The 24,583-nt window shown below is 40.1% G+C and overlaps 1 protein-coding gene and 1 long non-coding RNA gene across 2 annotated transcripts in view; one reads left to right on the top strand and one right to left on the bottom strand.

Annotated features, from left to right (window-relative positions):
• LOC105353989 (inactive N-acetylated-alpha-linked acidic dipeptidase-like protein 2) overlaps positions 1-24,583 on the top strand; it is a 129,081-nt gene that overhangs the window by 88,508 nt on the left and 15,990 nt on the right. The window contains exon 4 of the mRNA XM_023954464.1: positions 607-700. Coding sequence (XP_023810232.1) covers positions 607-700 — 94 coding nt within the window. The remainder of the gene's footprint in view (positions 1-606; positions 701-24,583) is intronic.
• Positions 4,854-6,821, bottom strand: LOC111947390. Its single transcript, XR_002873199.1, has 4 exons — positions 6,589-6,821; positions 5,417-5,484; positions 5,054-5,107; positions 4,854-4,976 (listed from the first exon to the last, which is right to left on the bottom strand). It is a non-coding gene; the product is annotated as an uncharacterized LOC111947390 (long non-coding RNA).

Here is a 24,583-nt window from a genome sequence, read left to right as displayed (position 1 = left end):
GATTTCATGTAATCCATGGACACCAGTGAAAATCACAAATCATTGAAGAAAAATGGTTCAGCGCACTCTCTAGTGGGTCTGGATGACCCAACTCCCAAGGTTAAAGTGCCTAGGATAGCACGAGGGTTATGACCAACATGCGTGGGCATCACATTTTGGGTTATTTTACCACAGTAGGTAATTCTGCTTAACTGGAGCCCTGTCAAAGAAAAATGAAAAAGGCACATCAAAGAATCGCTGTAGTCTTAAAAAGTGATGCTTCTGACTCAAACTGTTTTTGAAGGAATTTCTGTCAAACTGAGGATCAGTTCACTAAGCTGCTCTGGGTGTCAAGCTCTTGCCTCTTCCTTCTTATGAAAGTTGTACATCCTCAGAACTACTGTGACTCATGCCGTAGTCACAACTGCTCTCACGAGTGTTCGCAGGCAAAACATGGGCAAACCTGCATGGTAGCCCACACAAACTTTTAGGATTGCATGTTGCCCATAAACAGAAAATGTACATGAACATAAACAATGAAGGCTGTTGGACAGCCGTTTCGATGAAGACTGAGTCATTTTGGAATGATGCGAAACACTAATGGTGTTTCTTGTGTCCGTTTCACAGATGACAGCTGAGGCGCTGTTCCGGCTGGTCAATGACCCTGTGCTGCCCTTCTACCCTCTGGACGTCACGCTGGATGTTCAAAACAAACTCAAAGGTGAATCACAATGGTGGTGTGGGATTGAACGGTGCTCCACAGCATGCTGTTTCTATGGACGCTGGAGACTTTTTTGCCAATTCAGAAAATCATCTTTTCCTCTTGAAGCGTGGAGATTCTGTTGGAATGAAAGCGCACAGACAGGGGTTTCCAATTCTTGCCAAAGATTTATTACCTTAACAATATTTCTAATACAGGTATCCGGGCACAATCATTTTCCCTGAATGCTTTTTATTAAAACAGGGCTCACAGTAGGAACACAAAGAAAAGAGCACTGTTTCTGTCCCTGCCCGGGATTTATACAATGTATATATGAATATGTAAATGAAGAGAGGATGGTGCAGAATCCGCCTGGTCAGTTGTCTCCATTAGCTGTCACGTGACCATCTGCACAGAGAGAATCCAGAACACAAACTACAAAGAGTTTTCCCCCCATTCCATGAGTGCCTGACACCCACCTCCACACCCTGCACTCCCATTTGTCTGCTCCTCTAAACTTCAGTAGGGCCTTAGTATGTCATGCATGATCTGCTGACAATTATTCTGAACCAGTTTTATGTGTGATATATTCTTCACTCTTTATATCAACTTGATACTACATCCCTGAGAGGCTGTGTTTGCACTGTCCTCTGCAATGCACGTTCAAGTGACCATTTCCAATGAAAAGTCTATCTAACTAGATGTATAAGCACGTTTCATGTTCAAAACTCTTGAAATCACGCGTCGCTACACATGTTTCTACGACCATTTTTGGACTCAATGTAAAAACATGTGGCCACTGAGCACGCGTTGAAAGTTAAACCAGGTCCAACTTTGACCGATCAGGGACTCGGATTTGTAATTGATGTATGGATAATGTCTCTTTTATTTCACAGAGGTGCCAACCATTTGAATATTGATCTTGGAGGAGAAAGTAATAATTAATGTTTGGATCTAGCCAGAATTCTGCGACACCAAGTCTTTTATATGTCGTAATAGAGCTGTGAAAGAAAAAGCCTGGATAAACGTTCAAGAGATTTGTCCCATTTTATTATTTCGCACTAAGTCTCTTTCAACTGTAGGTGGCGGGCATGCGCTAGTAAACAATAGAAAAAAAGAAGAAGAAAAAGCCCTTCCCTGCTTGTCTAGTGTTAACATCATGTGCTAAATACACGTTTTTGAATGCGCGTCACAGGCCCAGTGTGCATGTAGCATTGGAGAAAAGACTATCGAAATCTTGAAGTCCACAATTTCATGAGTTTCCATTGACTATAAAATTGCACAAATTCGATTTGCTATAATAAATTTGCTTAATGGAAAGACGACAATTTATTGAAATTTATTTAAAAAAATGTTTTTGCGCTTGGAGGAGGTGGTTTTTGAGGCGTATCGAAATCTATTTTGAATAGATGAGTCAGATGGCGATGGGAGTGCTCTTCTCGGTAGGAACTGGCGGCCTTAGGTACTGCGCAGGAGCAATCACTGCACCACAGCTCATTAAAAGTGAAGAGTGTCATACAGAATTGTTGGATTCACAGCTCCTCTGTAAAATCACAATCCATAATTTCCCAAAATCATTTCATCCTTAGCCTTCCCCCGTGCAAGGAGACGCCAACGCCTCCTTTGATAGACGATGATGAGCAGTAGGGCCATGGAAGATATTTGAATGTAACTGCTGTAAATCAAAGTATTGTTCTCATCAGTCGCCTGTTTTTTGAATCAACTGATCAACTTAATGGAAACAGTGGAAATGCAAAACTGTTTTTTTTTCAACATTTGTAGAACTTCGATTATGTTTTTACTTAAATGTGTAATAGAAACACAACTAATGACAAGTTTAATTGATTCAAAGAATTATGAAATATGAAATATCATGTATGTCATATGTATTTGAGCAGATCTGGGTGTGTCACTGCTGGTTGTCCATGTTTGTTTGTCCACATTGCTCCTCTTTTGTGTCAACATCTGAACAAAGAAGTGTGAAGCTAGATCTTTAAATAATCAGCATCAATACTGTGCTGTACAAGCTTTCCAGCTGAATGAGACAAATCTAATTGAGTCTAAGAACATAAACTGTCTGGGTATGACCTTGAATACCAAGATTGCCTTTTAATAAAGTGGTAAACGCTTGCTGCAAACTCAACTAAACCCACGCTTCTATACCCTGAAGTGCACAAGTGTCTGCAAGGAGAGTTCTCAGAGAAGACTGAAGCGTTCGCTGTAAACTCATTTTTCTGCCTGAGGGAAAGTAAATGTATAAACCACAAAGTATTGATCCGCTATAGACTGTGAGGTTTAAAGCCTTCGAGATGGACAGACATACGGCTCCAGCTCAGCTCTCATTCATTTTGTCACTAAAGTAATCAGTCTGTGCCGCAGGTTCAGCAGCTCTGCCTGAGCATATAAGCACTGTCCCATTAAGGCCTAGATTGAGCGGTTATGCCTCCTCATCTGAGACTAATGGAAAGATTATAACCTGAGAAGGAGAAGATTATTATACTTGCCTCCAGGTTCTTTGTCTGTTTCTTCATTACATTGTCACTCAGTGCTCATCTTTGTCTTGGTGGCAGGAGCGGACAAGCAGGGCTTTTTTTGGAATATTCCTTCGAACTGAACAATTTAATGTTTTTCATAATTATATCTGTCACTTTATTTCTATCAAGATATACCTGTCATGCCATTGAAAAATCGGTGTCACTGACAACTGTTGGATCCTGCTGGAAAATCCAAATCTGGAGGAAGAATACTTTTACCATCCTAAAGTATCACTCATGCTCTGAAAAACCGGAGGAAAACCAAATCACTTGTCTTCATGTCTAAACAGCAGCCTGCAGTGTTAAAAAATTAAACTGGGTTAAGAATATGGGCTCATTTGTGCAACTTTGCTAATGAGAAACAGGACCTACCACCGCTTCGTTTTTTGTTTCAGCTGAAAGCACATAAACATCTGTGAACCTCATGAGGTCCGCAATCCCACAAGGCTACAGATTCTTCTCATCCTCTGGACTTACAAGATGTGTTTGTCATCACTTTGATTTGTGTTGCTCTGACTCTGACAGAAATCAGATTAAATTCAAATTCAAATTAATTGTATTTATAAAGCACCTTTCATGTCAAACAGACAGCTCAAGGTGCTTTCCATAAAAAACAAACAAGAATACAATCAAACCAAGACGAAGTCCGTAGTATCTAAACGAGGCCTCGCCCACTGAAAAAAAAGACCTGTTGGATTGACATAAAAAAATCATGGACATCGGTTGCGCGCAAAAAAATCATGTTGAACCAATATAATTATTGCACATAATAAAATCATGTTCTACTGTAATGAATGCTTCTTTGTTTCTGCACCTAATAATTTTACATTAACAAACAAGATTTTATTATGTCATTTACCATAATTTTTTCAAACATTTAAAACACTATTATTTGTTTGAAATTACCTACATAGTTCATTTAATTTATAAATTATTTTAATAAAATTTAAATTGAAAAATAAAATTGCAATTGCAGATAATTATTTAAAGCAAATACTTTCTTGTGCATTATGACAATCCAATGAACATATGACACTGAACACAAATTTCAGATTTAACTTTTTTATTATCTAAACTTGAAAAATATGTTTACAGTGTAGCATAAAATGACAAATCACAATAAATTGGGCTTGCTATTTTTATAAAACAGAAGATAACAGAGCCAAAGCAAACAGCTGGAACCCCTTCTTAGGAAAAAGTTAAACTATTTAAAGGTCATTTTATTCAAAGAGTCGGATCTTTAAGCCTGAAACCTTAGACACCACTTTGCCTTACAACTCTAATACAGTTTTTTTTGGATTACCTCAAAGGTGTGTGACGGAATGTCCAAGGGAGAGAACCCAAGAGCAGGAAGAACGACCCAAATCCAATAGTTCACTCGAAGGGGCTTTAATGCCAGAGAACCATAACACCAGAGCGTAGAACGAAGACGCTCCGACACAGAAACAAGATCAGACACTGCATAAATAGACAAACCAATCAACATAATACAGAACACCTGTGACCAGCGGGAGAGCTCAAGAAGGGAAGGGCCTCCAGGAGATCATAGCAGGAGCAAAGTCACGGCCCCATGACAAGGTGTTTCTGAGATGAGGATGGTAATCAGATTTGTGCTGTAAATAAGGCCAAAAACAGACCACCACAGCCTGGGAGATGTGGACCACGAGAATGTCCTCTTCCTCACCACTGCCAGTTTCCATTAGGAGGGAAATTCCCACCGTGGTGTCCTCGATTGCCTCCTGGATTGCTGGATGGTCTTCATTCTAAAGAACACAGAAGATATTTGTGTGCACAGATCACATTTGAAGTTTAGTTAAAGCGTCTAGATTACACAACTCACCTATACTTTGAATAAACCCCAGAACTTGCTTATATTGGCGAGAAGTTCAGCAGTCTGAAATACAAAGAGTCAAAAAATTTTAAATTCACATGAAAACTTTGGAAAAATACAATTCTTACCCTTGGCTCATCAATAAATGTTATAGTTACTGGGTTAACAAAATCATTATATCCTTAGTGTCATGTTAACAGAGGTAGTGGGATAACTGATCAACCATCAATTTGATTATTTATTATGTATGTATTTCTCTGCATAAAAGGTGTGTGTAAAGAGTAGGGCTGGCAATCTTGATTACCTCACGATTCGATGACAATCCAGGAGACAATAATTCCAATAATATATGGTAAATGCATGGTGACCCACCTGACTCAGTGAAGACTGGAGCCCAGCATGATCAGGGAGGAGCAGTTGGAAGTGTTGTGTGATGAGCTCTGTAATCAGGACGGAGGTTTATTAGTTAAATTTCAAATATATAGAGAGAGTGACACTTCCACAGCTTTGTTGTATCATTTTAATAACTAAACATGCATTGGTTTGAAATCAATAGCTGCAAAAATATTCTGAAGAAATTAGACCAGAAAGCACATTAGACACCTCCTCCCCCCACAGGATTCAAACCACGCTTATGAGAACCCGCGAATTTTGAAATGGAAACTGCAAAACTAAACTAGCAGATCGGGAGTAGATAATCCCCCCCACCCATAAAGGATTCCCATATTAATTTATCACAAATAGGAGGAATCTGTGAAGTAGGATTACAGACATTATTATAAGGCTGTAAACTTTTTACTACACATATACACTTGTTCCAAAAGGACATGAATATTTTCACTCCATTAAACTCTCAAAGCTAAAATAAAAAATATGTTCAGCATCATAGAATGAAAACCAAGCTCTGATTGAAACCAAAGATTTATGTAAACTGGACACACCAAACGCATTCTGTGCACGAGACGCGCACGGAGAATGATTGACAGCTGACTGAGACAGAAGTGCGGTGCTGTTTGCTGGTCAAATAATGCTGTCCTTAAACTAGCTCATGGTGGAACGGTATGGAAAAACTAAATAATGACAATAGTAATGATCGCTTCTCACATTTTCCTTCAATTTCGGTCTCCACAACGCAGAATATAGCAAAAAGAAATCCACTTAGTGACGATGAAAAATCCCCTGGCAGAGTTTCTGCCTGTGGAAAAAAAACGCCGTGCCCGCAAGCGCCCACTGCCCCTCTGTCAAAAGCGAATTCCTACGGCATAACTACTCACCACTCTTCCCCGTACATCATTTGAAATCACCGCGTTTACAGCTGAATCTGCCTGCGACGTGAAAGTACAATTTACCGCGCACACACACCTCCCCCTACCTGCCGTCCGAGGGCTGCGGCCGGCAGGGACAAAAGTGGCGCGCAGAGCCTTAACTTTGATAACTACGACAAAAGTGGATTACAAAGCTCTTCCCCGTGGAAAAAATAACATTAATGATACATTTACGCCTTCCACTTTCTTAAATTAATTTGTTAGAGTAAATTAACTTACCTTTTTTAAGTTCCTCCAGCCAGCAGGTGCTTGTAGCTTGTCTAAAATGGCTGACGGCAAAGTTTCTCCTCCTGGAATTCTTCTTCACCGATGGGGTTTACTTATCCAAAATTAAGGGGCAAAGGATCAAGCATAACTATTTCATGTTTTGTCAACATGATTTAAATATATAAAAGTAACACAGCAAGAAATTATGTGTGATTTTCAAGATTATATTCTGTTTCGAAGGTAAACATAATTTGTTCATATTAAACAAACAAGTTTACTATTTGTAAATTGAACAACCCCACTTTTCCCGTTTTTTCAGTGCCGTGGATTTTTGTCTTGACTCTAGGGACCCTCACCAGGCCTGCACCTGAAGATCTAAGGGCTCTGGGAGGTTCATAAGATAAAAGCAAGTCTGATATAAAAGAAGGACCAAGGCCATGGACACTCTTAAAAACTATTAAAAGAATTTTAAAAGCAACCCTGAAGCTGCCAGAGAGCCAGTGCAGAGATTTTATGATTGGTGTTATGTGCTCCCTCTTCCTAGTTCTTGTTAAAAGGCGTGCAGCAGAGTTCTGGACTAGCTGCACGCGATTAAGAGTGGTTTTCTTTACCCCAGAAAGGAGGGCATTACAATAATCTATCTTTGATTTAATAAAAGCATGAATTAAGATTTCAGCACTGGCTCTAGAGAGAAAGGGTCAAACTCTGGCGATATTTCTCAGATGGTAAAATGCAGTCTTAGTTATTTGATTCACGTGTTGGTCAAAGCTAAGATCTGCATCTAATAACACCGAGGTTCCTTACTGTATCACATATGTATATGTATGAACATATGTATATGTATGAACATATGTATCACATATGTTCATAAATTGGGTTGACAAATAAAATTGAACCTTATCTCTCTCAGCTTCAGAACTGATAACCAAGACTTCAGTTTTGTCCTGATTGAGCTGCAAAAAGTTCTCTCCCATCCAAGTTTTAATATCTAAAATACAGTTTAAAAGGCTATCCAGGGGTCCAGAGTAATCAGGAGACACAGCTACATATAGTTGAGTCATCAGCATCGCTATGAAAGTTAATGCCGTGTCTCCTGATGACATCACCAAGTGGAAGCATGTAAAGATAAAAAAGTGTGGGACCCAGGATGGAGCCTTGACCCCACAAGTCAGTTTGTGCTTTCCAGATGAGAAATCATTTAAATTAACCATAAAATCTCTGTTTGTGAGGTAGGATTTAAACCAATTAAAAGCTGTCGCGGTAATTCCAACCATGTCGTGAAGTCTGTTTAAAAGGATAGAGTGGTCATCTGCGTCAAAGGCTGCACTCAGGTCCAGTAAGACTAAAACAGATATTTTCTTCATGTCAGCATTGGACCTGAGATCATTTAAGACCCTGACAAGTGCCATCTCTGTTGAGTGATGAGATCTAAAACCAGACTGAAACTTTTCCAAAATGTTATTTTCATTAATAAAATCATTCAGTTGAATAAAAAAAATCTTTTCTAAATTTTACTTAAAAATGACAGGTTGGATACCGGCCGGTAGTTGTTTAGATCGGATACATCTACACCACTCTTCTTCAGAATGGGTCTCACTATAGCAGTCCTTAGGGTTGCAGATTAGAAAGCAAACAAGAAAAAAAAATCCGCAATCACTCCTTTAACTGTAGGATAGAAAACAAGCATATCCTAAAAGGTGTTAAAACCATTTTCAGCTGTCTTTGCTTCTGATATTTTCATAAAATTCCCACTACCCTCTGCAACACGCGTTTCAGCAGCCACTTCCAATGAAAAGTCTAGGTAAACGTAAATGTGTGAATGCACATTTCTGGCTTTTGCGTTCAAGACTCTTGCATTCACGAGTAGATATCCAAGTTTTTAATTACCATTTCTAGGCTCTTCATACAAACTGTAAAGCCTAGGAATGATCATTACCAGATATACTTTTGACCAACCAGGGATTTGGATTTAGTAGTGATGTTTATTTGGTTTATCTGGTAAACCCAGAGACACCGACAAGCCTGACGACGCTCTCCTGCCATGATGGTAATTCATATTTGCCATTGCAAGGATGTTATCAAGGAAGTGAACCGTTTCTGTTTCATGCTCAAATTGGGAGATTTGCACTGCTTTGACATTTCGCACCAAGCGCCTTCCAACTGGTGGCGGACATGCACGAGTATTCAGTGGAAACAGGAAAAGAAAAGAGAAGCCTCTCCCTGCTTGACCAGTGTGAACGCCATGGGCTAAATGCAAGCTCAAGAACGCGTGTCAAATGACTGGTGTACACGTAACTTAACTATTTTAGGGTTGGTTGCAGTACCCTACTTGCCTGTAACAAGGTTAGTTTATACTTTTTAGCCTTTTAACTTAAATGATAAAATGGTGTACACTTGCATAGCTTTTTACTGCATTCCTTAAAGGCCCAAAACACTTCATACCAATGAAGGAATTGTGTTGGTCTTGGAGTAATAGACCAAGAGTAATGGACGGTCCTTTGAATGGGAAAACGGTTGATATAGCCATGTTCAGGTCTAATATTCAACCTTTTTTTTTGTAAATGTTTCTTACCAGTGAAGCTTTAGGAAATTGAAAAAAGAGCTCAGGCATTGTTTATAAAAAAAAAAGTGCACAAAAAGAAAAAGGACCTGTATCTGATCTGAAAACTCTTCCAACCTTTCCTAAGAACAATCCATTTTCCCTTCCAGAATGTACCGTACAGTACTCCGTGGTGCCTTTCTAACACAATCCCTCCTCTCCATTGAGCCATACCACTTTTACTGTTTGCGGCAAGATTTTACAAGCTGTGTGATCAAGAATTGGGTACCCTTTACTCTGGGAGCCCAAGCATCTGGGGACCTTGCATGATCATGCAGTTCTCCAGAAATCTGGGCTTGGTAGCAGGAATAATCAATCCTTCATTGAGTGAAAGTGTTGATATATGTGACAACAGCTGTCCTGATGGAAAAGGGGGCTCCATCTTGGCCTGTGAGGGTCCGGTAGCGGATGCAGAACTACTCCCTGCGGTCCCACAGATAAGCAAAGAACCTCACTGCCTGCATGGACCCTGACTGCAGTCATAACTGACAGACTAAAGCGCCCTCAGATCAAGCAGATGCAGCTAATTGAAACCATTTAAAGTTCTCTGTTTCATCTCCTTTAATGCCCGAGTACCTTTGAGCTGGTCAAGTCTGCTCTGACACAGATCTTGTGTAGTTAAATGCAGTGATGTTTAGAACGTCCCTCAGCAGCAGGCCTCAAACAACGTTTGACCATGTTCTCATCAGTACTGACAGAAGAGCAAAATGTCATGAAATAACCCAAAATAGCTGTAATCAAACCATTACATCATTCACATTTCTGTCTGAGCCTTTTAACCCTTATGCTATCTTAGATGACCACACCACCACATTGACGTGTTTTCCCTACCATGACAAAGGTGAATAAAAGTGGAAAGATTTCATGTAATCCATGGACACTAGTGAGGTTCACAAATCATTGAAGAAAAAAGGTTCAGCGCACTGTTTAGTGGGTCTAGATGACCCAACTCCCAATGTTAAAGTGCCTAGGATAGCACAAGGGTTAAGTACCTGTTAAGTTATCAGTACTCAGACTGTGATAAGACTCGGGGCGGAGCACCAACAGCCATCACGGTTCTTCAAGAATCTTCATGAATGCATGTTTTTCCATATCTGGTGTACTAAATTGAGTTTCACTGCAGTGCTAAAAATGCTTTGGAAGATGATGTTTGTTTTCTGTGAGTGACAGTAGGACTTCAATAACACTTCTAACAGCTGGTATGGGAGGGGCTTTTTTTATGAACAACAAAGCAGACTTCCAAAAATTCGCATAGAACACTTGTGTCTCAGTTTCAGATAGGTTCACCTATACAATAAATAAAAACACAGTAAGAGACCACATCAACAAGCAAAGTTTCTTGTGCACAAGGGAGAAACAAGTGTGATGGAGGATTGCCATCACCCTTTTTTTTTTTTCAAAGGACTGCTTCTCTCCTTGCTCCTTTTATTGAGAATACAAATGGGGGATTACAACAACCAGTGAAATAGAGTTGGGAAGTCCATTAAAGGTGTCATATGATGGACCTTTTGGGCATGTTTCAGTTCAGACTGGTGACCTGTCCAGGGTGTCCCCTGCCTTCACCCAGGACAGGCCCCGACAGCCCCGTGACCCCGAAAGGGATAAACGGAAGGAGATGAATGAATGAAAATGAATTTAAACCATAAATAATAATAATAATAATTTCTTTCAAAGCAAGTGTCTGTGCTAAAGAAGTAGCAAACATACCCAAATTTCCTCAGAATGCCCATCAGTTTACTCAGATGCTTTTGGAGTGAAAGCTAGACTGCACCAGTTCTCAATGATTTCATTCTTGTTTTTTTATTTACATTCTGTCCAGAGTTTTTCTATTTGCTCTGTCTTTGGTATCAAGTTATGTAGATTTAATTGTAGAGTTCTTGCCCTCCAGCTCCAATTCCAGTAAACCAGAATTCTTCTTCCTTTGATCACACTAAGCGTCTGTCCTTGCTCTTTGGCTGTAATGTGCTTTAGTGGTGGAAGTCTTTTTCCATGCGGTCTCTACACAAACTCACTTGTGACCTTCATTGTACAGACAAAGTTCGGTGTGTGAAGTGCTTTAACAGTTTTCTATAGAAGGCTCTGACCTTGATTCCAATGATTTGACTAGATAATTTATTTCAGCTCGTGAAAAGACTTGATAAGCACAAAGCCAAGGAAATCTGGTCCCACCATGTAATCAGGAAAGTAGTAGAAAATAAAGGAACCCCCCACCCCCTTGCCAATTTAATCTGCTTTTATCATCCTTAAAGAAAAAAAAATGTGAATGAACGTCATTTCCTCAGACATATGCTCTGTATATTTAAATGCCTTAGTCACATGCATCCCATATGAGGTTGACCTGTACGAATGTTTTGGGTTTTTGGCTTATCCCACAGAGGGTCATACACAGGTGTGGCCACATCTTAAGGGGAGCGCAGATGTGTCTTGCAGTTCCCTTGTGGCTCATGCGGTTTGCACACACTAATTATGGGTAATGCTATACGATGCCCCTTGTGCCACCATTAGTGAGGTGCATGCATACCACATCCATATGCATGGGTTTGCACGTGATGTGTAAGTGCTCGTACAAAATGAACTCTGATTGTCTCATTTCTCATCTGATTGTCTCATGCACCAAATTGCACAACAGGCAGGCAAGCGTACACTTTTCACTTGAAATTAAGTAATGTGCCACTTTCGCCATCCACAGGTCCGTGGGGGGGTAGGATCACCTATATAATGCTTACTTACTCTTACGTGTGATATACCTGTTTGATACAACCTGACGCCAGCAGCATGCCTGTAGGAAAATGCGCACAAACATTCTCGCTCTACCCAGTGGTCTATGACATAAAAATTGAGTGCAGACCACCTGCATGTACCGTACAGGTTTTCTCATTTTTCAAAGAGAACCTGACTGCAGACAGGCCAGAACTGGAAGTTTTTTTGTTTTGTTTTGTTTTTTACAATTCTGATCACTGAACACTTTTTAGGCATGGGATTAGGGTAAATTGTATCATTTCTGCTTCTGTCCAATGATGTCAAATACCATCTTGTCTGCAGCAGGTCCCACTCCATTTTTCGCTCGCAGACAACTTGTATCCACACATAGGGCCGTTGTGACTCAGGAATTATCTTCCTCTTGTCTGGAATGGGGTTTGTTGGGGCAGCAGTCTCAATGAGGACACTCAGACCTCCGGTGTCAGTGACAGAGCATCATTCTGGTGGGAAACGGCCATGTCTTCTACTAAGGAGGCAATCAGTTGGTATCCATGGCAGATGCCTAATTCACCTCAAATGGCTCCTCTGGTTATGAAGGAGCAGCACTTACTTAATTTTCTGTAAGACCTCTGAGTTACTTTAAGTTCCTCTAGAATGACTGAGCCTTTATACCCCATTTTCTATCTGTTTTTACTGCTTGTTTTACTGATCTAAACTGCTTGTTCACAAACCATGGCAATAGCTACAATTCATGGCAATAGCTAAGAATGGATTGGGCGTTGAAGGTGTGAGTTTTGTCTCCAGATTGAACTCTCAATAGACCAATGCTAAACCCACATGACTGCAGCCAAATAATATTTCTTTTTACTTCTTTCATCAATATAGACCCTGGAATTTTTATCACTTAAATAAAAGAGAAAAAAACAATTCACAGACAGTCAAATTTCTGAAACATATTTATTCATCTTCTAAGCCATTTTGTCCCGTTTGGGGTTACGGGGCTGATGGAGCCTGTCCCGGCCACTCGTGGGCGAAAGCAGAGGGCATCCCGAACAGGTCTCCAGTCTGTTGTAGTGCCAGAATCACACACCCATGCACACTCACATTCACACCTAAGGGCAATTTAGAGTAACCCATTAACCACGGAAGGATGTTTTTGGATTAAAAAGGCACACACGCGTGGGGAGAACATGCAAACTCCACACAGAACGGTCCCCCATTGGTGTTCTGTTTCAAGTCCCCCTTTTTTTTTTTTTTTTTTTTTGAAGGAAAGAGAATCGTCCGTTTTTGGGTTCTTTCCATCCATGCGTGTTCGATAGTCGAGAGTGGTAAAACAAACAAGGATTCAACCGGTTTAAAAATACACAGAGTTTATTTCCCTGACAATAGTTCTAAAGCACAGTTTAAAACATTAATGCAGATATATCTGGATTCTCAAGTAAAGATCTACTGACGCACAAGTTACATGCGAATTACTCGTAGATTTTCCTAAGAACAATGGAAAACTTTAAAACCAGTCTTTTTAAGATGTGTTTGAATCTCCGCCTTCCGGAAAGATCATGGTCGCTGATCCTCCGCCCCGGAACACTCTGATTCGTCAGCTGATAGCCCGCCTGCTTCCACCGGCCAATAGCTGAAGGTTGCAAAGTCCAGATCCGCTCCGCCTTTCCAGGGGTGGGGGCCATTCACCGGCGCACACAATCCATGATCAAAAGGAGTCCTCCTCTGGTCCAAAGTAAATCATACCAGCCAAACGAATACTCCATCGCCGGCATGAGATCAGAGGTCAGCTTCATCCTCCACATGAGAACACGAACCTGAACACTTTCCCAAGGATAAGGTGTTCAACCCAGATAGTAGAAATGTAGTCCATGACATATTTATTGCGTCTCTGGAAACTCCTAGATTTGCACAAAGAAGTCCTAGTTGCTGCTGCAACTACAAAGCACAAGTGAAGGTCACTGGAGAATAAGTCCTGTTGAGTTCAAAATGAGTTCACTTCACACTAAAGATAAAGCTATAACATAATGAAGAATAAGATATTAAAACATACATTTTCTACATTTCCCTCTCTTGATCACACAAAGTGTGATCACCTAAAAGATTTAACACTACAACACTCAAAACAACAAAACATTACAAACCTAACCTAACCTGACAGCTGTGGTCTGAAGCCCGCACAATCTGGAACACAAAATATTTCAAAGGAGTTAGGCGTCCATGCATGAACGTGCAAGCGAAAACTGTCGGAGCATCAGTTAAACATTCAGTGTTCAGTCTGACAGGAAAAGTCTTGCGACGGCTCCGTGCTCCTGCGGCAACCACCCCAAAGGATGCTCATGCTCACAAGATCGACCTAACCCCTTGGCACAATGTCATTAATAAAAGTTACATAGTACAAAAACTAAAGTAGTAAATAAGGTAAATAAAACAAATTCAAAGTGTAATTCAGTCTAATTCAAATTCAAATAGTAAAAAAGATAACAGTTCCTGTGAAGCAAAAGAACACCTGGAATTAAGGGGGAGGAAAGCGAGACATGTTAAGGCAGAACAAAATCCCACAGATGACTAAAAGAAAAACAGAATTGTTAAACAGAACAGCAAGCGTAATTCAGGAAATTACTTCCATCTCCTCCATGGGGTCCCATTGGAGGGGCTGTGATACATGCGCTCTACCTAAATAAGAATAGCAATAAGTAAAATGCAACAAAATCCAAAAGATCCTTCAGGGCCTCGAACACTCGCGTCCTTCTGTATGTCCCACAAGCTCTGACCAGCTTGGACCAGGCCTCCTATGAACTTCTCAATAAACCTGGTAATTAGAGATCTGATACAGAGGACACAACAGAACAGCTGTAAAAGAATTGGAGTGTCCACACATATGTACCTTCTCCCAAAGATGAATCTGCTGTGGATCTAAATATTGATTAGCGTTAGGGTCAGTAACTTAAATATAAAAAACAATAATCCAAAAACCATATTAGAAAAACAAAACACAAGACACAAGAATCATGTTACGCCTGCGGAGGGGAGAGCAGCAAATGTGATGGGAAAAAGTCCATCAGTGTTTCTCTTCTCAAAGGTCTGCTTCTCCTCATGCTGTCATTAAGAACACAAGTGGGGAAGAAAAAAATTCAAGACAAAAAGAAAAGTTCATTAGAGACAGTCGTATAACTGCCTTATCAACCCAGGACAGTGTCGTAAAACTTCCTCATCCTTGCTGAGGATGAGTGAACCAGAGGAACACACAAACAAAGCTGTAGAAAAAGTGAAAAAGGTCAATCTGAGTTACCATTTAAACATCCCTTCTAAACAAATACATTCAAATGATAATAATAAAACAATTTGACGATGATAATAAAACAATTTCCTTAAGACTCCCTAATGTCCATCTCCCTCTCTTGGAGTGGAAACATTGCAGAGTCAAACAGAGATAAGGCACAAACACAAAACCAGATAATATTGAAAGGAAAAATATAAATTGAATAAAAATTGAACATAAAATAGAAGAACAACAAACAGATCAGTGCACCGTTCAGATTAACAGGCGTCCTGTCCACGGTCCTGGGAAAAGCAAGATCACAAGGTGAAGAAATGAAACCACTTATTGTCGTTGCCTTGCAGCCGTGAGGTCTGTCACCCTTGTCGTTTAGCATTGACCTCAAGGGGTAGTAGGTTCCACAAAACAAAGAAGAAAATGTCTTCCATAACCACAAAGACTCAAGAAAACCATCATTTCTCTTACTGTCTCTGGACATTTATGCTGCAAAACAGACTTTCTATGCTCCGTAGACATTGAAGAACCTGTGCTGGAAACAGTTGTACCTAAAAATGGGACTTCCCTTCTGCAACGTTGCAAATTCCTGTTAGACACTTCAAAACCCAAATCAAACAACGTCAAAAGAAGATCTTTCATTACTTGCAGGCAGATTTCAGCAGTCGGTGCCGTTAGCAGGAGCTAATCAACCTTACATCAAAAACACAACCCTCTAATAGCATAATATCCTGTCGGAGAAACTTTAAACAGTGATTGAAAATGCCAGGAGAATATTTAAATCCTTGTGGCAAGCTGTGTACTGCAAACGGATACCTTTATACTGAAATGCGAATAGATGTCTGCTATTTCATGTAATGGAATGCAAAAGAAAGCACTTGCTAAAGCAATAGCAGTGAACCACGCACATGGTGGGGTTAAAGTTGAAATGATGTGGATCAGGCACAGGGAGGACTGGAGTAATGGTTACATCATCAACAGCCCTTAAATCATGTGCCATGCGATAAGTTTTATTATCTGCTTGTAAAACCGGTCTAAAAAGGAGTACACCACGAAAAATACGAATGCTCAATTACACCAGAGTTCCACAAACCAAACTGAGTTTCCATCATCCCTTCATCTGCATCCTTCACTCAGCTGCGCTGAGATCTAAAAACATTTGTTCCTACAGTTACCTGAATCTCCACCGGGGAAGCGGTGGAGCATGAACAAACATCAAATGAACCTGTTGACCATGAAACATCAGAGAGCGTTTTTAACATCACCTCTGCATCTTCATGATCTGTCTTCTATCTGCTGCGATGACTGACGATGTAGAAATGCTACAGAACTGAGGAGGTAGTACTTGAAGACAAAGTTATCCTGTACATATTTATTGAGGGAGAGAAGTGAACACCTGAAAATCCCAGTTTAGACAGATGTTTGTTTACATCCCTCTCAGTCATGGGTCTGAGTTGCCGAACTTCATGACCAGGGGAGTGCTAATTCTATGTGCGATACAGGTGTGACTAACTTCCGGTATCATGGCAAATGTGAGTGTGTGAATAAAAAATAAACTATACACCCTCTTGACCAATTTATATGTCAGTGTAGTTTAAATACCACGTATGGCCATCTACCTGATGAAATGCTTCCCGGTACAGTTGATCATCCTCTCTGTCATAATAGAATGTGCAGTTCAGGTCATCGGAGGCGGAAAAATATTGCTTCTAGGACAGGACTCATGGCATCCAAACCCGAAATACATGGACACACCTGGCGTTTCAGGGCCCTCTGGATCCAGCAGGTGTCAGCAGCAGGGGTTGGCTGTGGGGTGTGGCATGGCATCCAGTCTGAAAGAATGCTGGCTCCTGTTTTGACAAAAACGTTCCGTCCCAACAGATTCACAGGCGTGTGTGGTGAATGCACAAATGAATGTTCCACCATCTGGTAAAAAGTCAGTTGGATGGTCTTTTGCCGGGTTTGAGGAGTCATATGTTCATTTGTCAGAGCTGATGGAGGCAACCGGCAGTTTATAGAGGAACACATTGCACCAGTGTCCATTCATGGAGTTACCTCTGAGCTTGAAAGGGACCATGGCTCCTACATCACCAAGTGGTATTGTCCGACTTGTCACCTGTGGTCTTCGCCACAGTGGAGGAGCTTGGAGCGGTCGTGGGTGCTGTTCGTGTCCTCTGCTCCTGGTCTGTGCATTCTGCTGTTGGGTACCTTGTTGTGGGCAGTCGTTGCCATATGTCCTGAGCGCCACAGATGCCATTTCCAGCTGCTGCTGGGGGGTCCCTGGGTGGCCCACGCCTTCCAGGAGGGGATACCCGTCCTCCCGTCCCGGCCTCCGATACCTGAACATTGCTACAGGTCCTGAGGGTATTTAAACTCATCATGTTATGTGCTTTTTTTTTTTTAAACACCTTCATTATCCAGAGTGGATTGTTCCTGCAGTGTAAATGACTGTTTTTCAGTTGTTCAACTCCTCCCTTTGTCCTTTTTCTTCAAATGTGCTCTGCAGTGATGAATCAGATGTATTTTAAATCGACTCTTATCACCTCGCAGACGCTCCGATGCATTCTCCATGCATGCAGTCATGGCTTCATTTGATTAGCGGAGCTGACCTGAGGGTCAGACCCCCCTAACACGGCTCCTTCCTGTGAAGCCAAAGAACTGAGAAATGCTCTTTTTGTCACTCACCCAATGAAGCAGAGGGGGTTTTCTGTGTAAAGATTTATGAGGTCTCAGGACGGCTCTGCGCCTTTCCTGCAACATTAAAGCTATGTGCTGCTTGGAAAAAACATGTTGTTACTGCAGATGTTGTTAAAGCAGATTTGTTACTGTCATGCTTTCTTTTCACCATCACCAACTCTATGGATGCTAAAGTTGGTTAATCAATGATGAAAATCAGCAAAGGAAAAAAACCTTAAACTTTTCTCTGAACTATATGACGGATGTGGAGCAAAATCTTTGAAAAATACATTGTTTTAGATGCATACTGGCAGCTAATCATTCACTTTTAATCCAGAAACAAAGACAATTTGTTTTGACTTACCATTAAGGACTTGCTGAGAAGTGCTAAAAGCAACAAAATTCCACAATTTAAGCTTTTCCTTATTTAACTAAAAACACAATTCACACTCTAAACCACAACAGGTTCGTTAAAACACAGACAATCAATACGCAGACAATAACTTTTAACCGTTTTCTCAAAACCACACCAAAAGACATAACACAACAAATTAGGAACCTTACAGATAAACAAGATAAACCATTTCACTGAAATGAATCGTTTATCACTAGCATTAACATTCATGTTCTCCCTTCTTCTGTTCTACTAGAACCAGCACCTTTCCTTACCTTACCATACCTTTCTGTGTCCACAGACCCTCTATCACTTCCAATGCCGTTCATTTCTACTTTAATTCACTGCTTTGTCCTTTCCCCATTCTGTACAACATCCACTTACACTGTCTTCAAACTATAATTACATCAAAACATGGGATCTGCTGCAAACTATCTTTAAACACCAATAAATCCTTTAACACCAACACTAAGTAATCTGAGAAATATCAAAACATATAAACTAAATTAAACATTGCAAACATTCTTTTTAAGGGAGTCCGGATCTAAACCAACAAATACTTACAATTAGTGTCAATAGCATTACTTTTTAGCAAAACTTAACTAAATCATGGTAATTAGGAATTACAAAATAAAGTAGAGACATTTATTCAAAATAAGAAAACCGAAATAATTGCAAAATCATTTTACACAAAATATATTGGACCGATATTACCTTACTGTGTTTTAGAAAAATTTGCCCAACTTTAGGCAAATTCCAGAGAAAGTTAGGCTACGTTCGACAGAGGCAGAACAGAGACCGTTGCTGCAGGCTGCAGCTGCAGTCAAGCTGCTGTTGTGGCTTAAACTTCCATCGGAAGCGCTGCTCATAGACCCCTTTCTACTTAAAAATCTTTTTCGTCGAACTAAGACCACTGAAATTTGTTTTTATCGACGTCTTACAACCGAGGTCATGACCACGCTCAATAACTACAATGTCAGTTGTTATTTTACCACAAATTAGTTCGCAAACTCTTAAGCCTTGTTACGTGAAAGTTTAGCGCAGGTTGAACATTTCGGTCTCCATGGACGCCGTCACGCCGACCACATGGTACAAACAAAGCCAATCAGAGCTGTCGACGCATTCGAAAGAAACTAAAACGTCCCGTTATTGGCTAATTCGAAACAAGATGGCCACGTCCATAGAGAAAACATTTCACACAGAAACATGGAAAATAAAGCCAAAATTCGCTACTTTCAAACAGTTTTTCATCCCATACTTTCCAAAATCTCATGCATACATTTAATTCATAAGCAGTCACGTCTCCAAAATCTCATACATTCAGTCCGTTCATCAGCGATCACGTCTGTATTGTCATCAGTCAGTCGTCAAGTCATGTTGTCGTTTTTGTCCTGACAAAATGCACAATTTTCCTCATCTTCTGTCAAATTCAGCGCTCATGTTTATTTTGAATCCTTCTTTGGTTTCTCTCCGCGTATAAAAAAATAATTTGTAGAGGCCGAAGCCTCCTTGGTGTTTCCGAAAATCCTAGACGCGCAAAATTAGTTCCTATAATAACTCTGTTTTTCGTAAGGGATTTCTTAACAGGTTGAACAGACACAAACCTAGTCAATTTGCTGCTTTCCAAATATCACAAGCTCCCAATTTGCCAACGTTCAATTTTGTACAGGCCGAACAGACGAAAAACCTGCATAATTATAATTGTCCAATTTTTCAAAATCTTTTACTGCCGCCCAAAGTGTATATTTTGCCACCGTTCAATTCGCTGTTCTAGGGAGGGTGAACCCAACACTTATTTACTGGGGTGCGCTCGCCCGTTCGTTCGTATAGGGTACACTGTGCCACTCATACAATCGACTTCTCCTTTAATTTGAGATCATCAATACGCAGACTTTACAAAAGGCTCTGCTCACCATGATTATGAATGAGGCCTCTGAAGAAGTCGACCGCATGGCAGGAAGCATCCCCAGACTTTACGTCGAAAGTCTCAGAAATCTCGTAATAAGCCACTATGATGTGGTCCAACCGGTGTGGTCCGCGTTTCCTATTCACCCCCGACTTCACGTCTCGAGGTCACCAAATTGAAGGAAAGAGAATCGTCCGTTTTTGGGTTCTTTCCATCCATGCGTGTTCGATAGTCGAGAGTGGTAAAACAAACAAGGATTCAACCGGTTTAAAAATACACAGAGTTTATTTCCCTGACAATAGTTCTAAAGCACAGTTTAAAACATTAATGCAGATATATCTGGATTCTCAAGTAAAGATCTACTGACGCACAAGTTACATGCGAATTACTCGTAGATTTTCCTAAGAACAATGGAAAACTTTAAAACCAGTCTTTTTAAGATGTGTTTGAATCTCCGCCTTCCGGAAAGATCATGGTCGCTGATCCTCCGCCCCGGAACACTCTGATTCGTCATCTGATAGCCCGCCTGCTTCCACCGGCCAATAGCTGAAGGTTGCAAAGTCCAGATCCGCTCCGCCTTTCCAGGGGTGGGGGCCATTCACCGGCGCACACAATCCATGATCAAAAGGAGTCCTCCTCTGGTCCAAAGTAAATCATACCAGCCAAACGAATACTCCATCGCCGGCATGAGATCAGAGGTCAGCTTCATCCTCCACATGAGAACACGAACCTGAACACTTTCCCAAGGATAAGGTGTTCAACCCAGATAGTAGAAATGTAGTCCATGACATATTTATTGCGTCTCTGGAAACTCCTAGATTTGCACAAAGAAGTCCTAGTTGCTGCTGCAACTACAAAGCACAAGTGAAGGTCACTGGAGAATAAGTCCTGTTGAGTTCAAAATGAGTTCACTTCACACTAAAGATAAAGCTATAACATAATGAAGAATAAGATATTAAAACATACATTTTCTACATTTTATATGAACACAGAGTTGAATCAAACAACAGAAACGGCGAACTAAATACAGTATAACCCTGGAGCACAGAAGGAGACTTAGAGGGCTTTAAGGGCCGATAAACAATGTTAGTTTAGTTTTTCTTTTTTACCTCCAGGAGGAGAAAGTCAGATTCAACAAAGTTCAATGTTTTTCAATTGGCAGACTTCATACCGAGAACAGTCTGTATGTACAGTCTGATCTCAAAAATTCTTTCCAATTTTTTTTGTGCTACATTTTTTAAATTTGCTGTTTTGAAATTATTAGATCATTAATGTGTGCGGTATAAGGGCATATTTACCTTCTTTGTTCCTTTTTTAACAAGTGACTGCATCCATGGGCTGAAACTCTCACTTTACTTTTTCATTCGCCCGATCTGCCATTTTCCAACCGTGGTTGAGTCGAGTGCAACAAAACGCCTGTCGACATATTAGTATAAATTAGCTTTAATTAAAAAAATTCAGTTGGCCTCTTCTGTTTAAGGCAACACAAGGATATGGTGAAATTGTCCACAAAAAAATCCACAAATATGGGATCTTTACCATTCATTGGCATCAATCTGTATTTATAAAAAACAACTCTGCTGGGTACTTTTTCTCCGCCCACGTAGCAAACTTCAACCGAACTCCAGTATTTACAAACATCCAGTAATATCTGTGCTCACAGTAAGGTCTCCTAAAAAAGGGATTCACCTGGAAACTTCCTCGATTTTCCTCTTCGCTGCTAGAGAATGAGGCCAAGTCCCAACTGAACACCCACCACAAACACGCTCCAGTATGAACCTGGGTGCCACTCCATAGGATGGATTACAAGAGTCAAACAATATTTTATGAGTCCCAGCTGGCGGCCAGAGTCGGAAGCATTTAAATCTGAAAGAAGAACCTGCTTCGCTGCCCGTTTTAATCTCTGCTGTCTCTTCTCATGATCCTCCAACGAGTCACGCTCTACTCCGAGCCAGCTGTAATACAACCAAACACCACATCCCGCTGCTTAATATCACATAAGATGTTGTTTTTATCTGTCAGAAAATGTTAGTCTGTAGAAGAAGGAATCTTGATAAATTCAGAGATTTTTTTCATTCAATTCTCACATCTATGAATCATTCTAGAGCAAACATGTTTGAACCCGATGTTTGTTTAATTTTTATTTTTTATTTTAAATGGTTTATGTCAAGCAATCAAATAAAAATAAGACACAGAAACAATACAATCATCAGTTATGCATTCATACAATGACCTATCAAACTGAGGATAATTAGACATATTAATAAATATTGCTTGAAACGGAGTGGAAGGAAGCAAACTTATATAATCCCACCCCTGTTGTACCGTAACCATTTTAATCAAATCAAATCAAATCAAACTTTATTTATAAAGCACTTTTCATATAAAAATATAACACAAAGTGCTTTACATTAAAACACAACAAAATATAAAAACAAGTATTGACGAATTAAAAATAAATAAAATAAAAATAAATGGATAAATAAATAGGGCCCCCCTCCCCGTACCTAGCCCCGCACTCCTTTCACACCTCGCACCCCTTAAGTGATGGCAAGGACAATGAGAAATAGGCTGAGCACAAAAACAGGATGCTGGAAACGCTAATAATTGGAACCTCCCCCTCTGTGAACAGCCGCATAGACAGCCAAATGCAGCATCACAGGCAGGGACCGCTCCACCACAGCTAAGCGGTGATGCAGGTCCCCACCTAGAGCCGCAGTGGCTGAACAGCAGCCGACCCAGAGGGAGAGGTTCCAGCTGAGGAAGCACCGGAAATAAAATTGAATAAAAATGAGAATAAACAAGTAAACATATTGATAAAAAAATTAAAACATTAAAATAAAGTTAATTAAAATAATGCGTTAAAAATCAGGTTCAAGTTCATAAAACAAGATAAAATGGATAGATAAATAAATAAAATAAAAATAAAAAGTACATATAAATAAATAACTGAATAAATAAATAAATAAAAGTAGTAAAAAATTAGCTAAAAGCCAGGTTAAAAAGATAGGTCTTAAGCCTTTTCTTAAAAGCATTAATGCTCTCTGCGGCTCTCAGGTCCTCCGGCAGACTGTTCCACAAACGGGGGCCATAGTGCTGAAATAGAGCCTCTCCATAGGTTTTAGTTTTTACAGTTGGAATGGTCAACAAACCAGTGCCAGAGGATCTCAGGCTCCGCGAGGGTTCATATCTTACTAAAATATCTGATAAATAAGAAGGCGCAAGACCCTTAAGACATTTGAAAACGGTTAAATGTATCTTAAAATCAATCCTGAAGCATATGGGGAGCCAATGCAGGGATTTTAAAATTGGGGTGATGTGAGCTCGCCTCCTGGTCTTTGTAAGAACTCGTGCAGCAGAGTTCTGGAGAAGCTGAAGGTTCCTAATGTTTGTTTTTGTAAGACCGGCAAGCAGGGCGTTACAATAATCAACTTTACTCATGATAAAAGCATGCATTAGCATCTCCATATTAGCAAGAGAGAGCAGTGGGCGGACTCTAACCACTCTATTTTATTACATCATTCATCAATATCCGGTTCCTAGCTTTTATCAGACAGAATTAAGAATCATAAGGTATCAATAAAGCACACGACAAAGATGAATTACTTAATTATTATGTAAAAATAACTATTTTAGAAATCAACATGGCAAATGCAGATCAATTATTCAAAGATTATGCAGTCTATGTTACTTATAAAAGTCATTTATATGATTACATAATAATACTATTTTGGTAAAATAAACACAACACTGTTTCAAAACTCTTTATAGCAATAAATGCTCAAGTATCAAAGTTAAAATATGTGCAAAATTACATTAGGAAAAATCATGAATCAATTTTTCAATTTTTTGAAGCAAGTGAAGTAATATAATTGAAAATCAATCAATTTAACCATTTCCAATAATTGATTACGCATTTTTTACATAATAAGGTAATGCTGTGAAATAAAATAAGGGTATCTGTTGAATGACCAAAGTTGGTATTCCGTCTTCTGCGGATTAACAGCTGTTCTTCTGGGTTTGAACAGAGTTTTCTCTTCGCTGTTATGTCTGCAGACATTAGATATAGGTCCGTATCCTTCCTCAGCTGGTATCAACAGCACTGAAAGTTGAGGTAACGTTATCTGCAGGTCAGAAAATCAGGGTCACTTCAGACTTTTAGAGAAACCAATGAATGCAGGCGTCATATTTCTTCAAATTATTTGACTCTTTGATTTATTACTGCATGTTGGTTCAGATGTCCTTGATCAAACACTTCTCAAAGTCCTTCATGGTGTTCACAACCAGAACCTTGGATTGGTCCAGTGGACCGAGTGGTTTGACGTAAATCCTGCAGCTTTTAACCCAAGTGTTCTCAATCTGCTTACGATTCGTGAGAGGCCTGGCATTTTTTGCCATTTCAGCATTCCTTCTGGTCAGATGGTCGTTCAGATAAGCAGCCGACCCCTTGAGATTTTT

This window comes from Oryzias latipes, chromosome 4, assembly GCF_002234675.1.
Source record: "Oryzias latipes chromosome 4, ASM223467v1".
Lineage (NCBI taxonomy): Eukaryota > Metazoa > Chordata > Actinopteri > Beloniformes > Adrianichthyidae > Oryzias > Oryzias latipes.
Note: the sequence above shows the minus strand (reverse complement) of the source record. Positions and strands in the feature narration are given on the sequence as shown.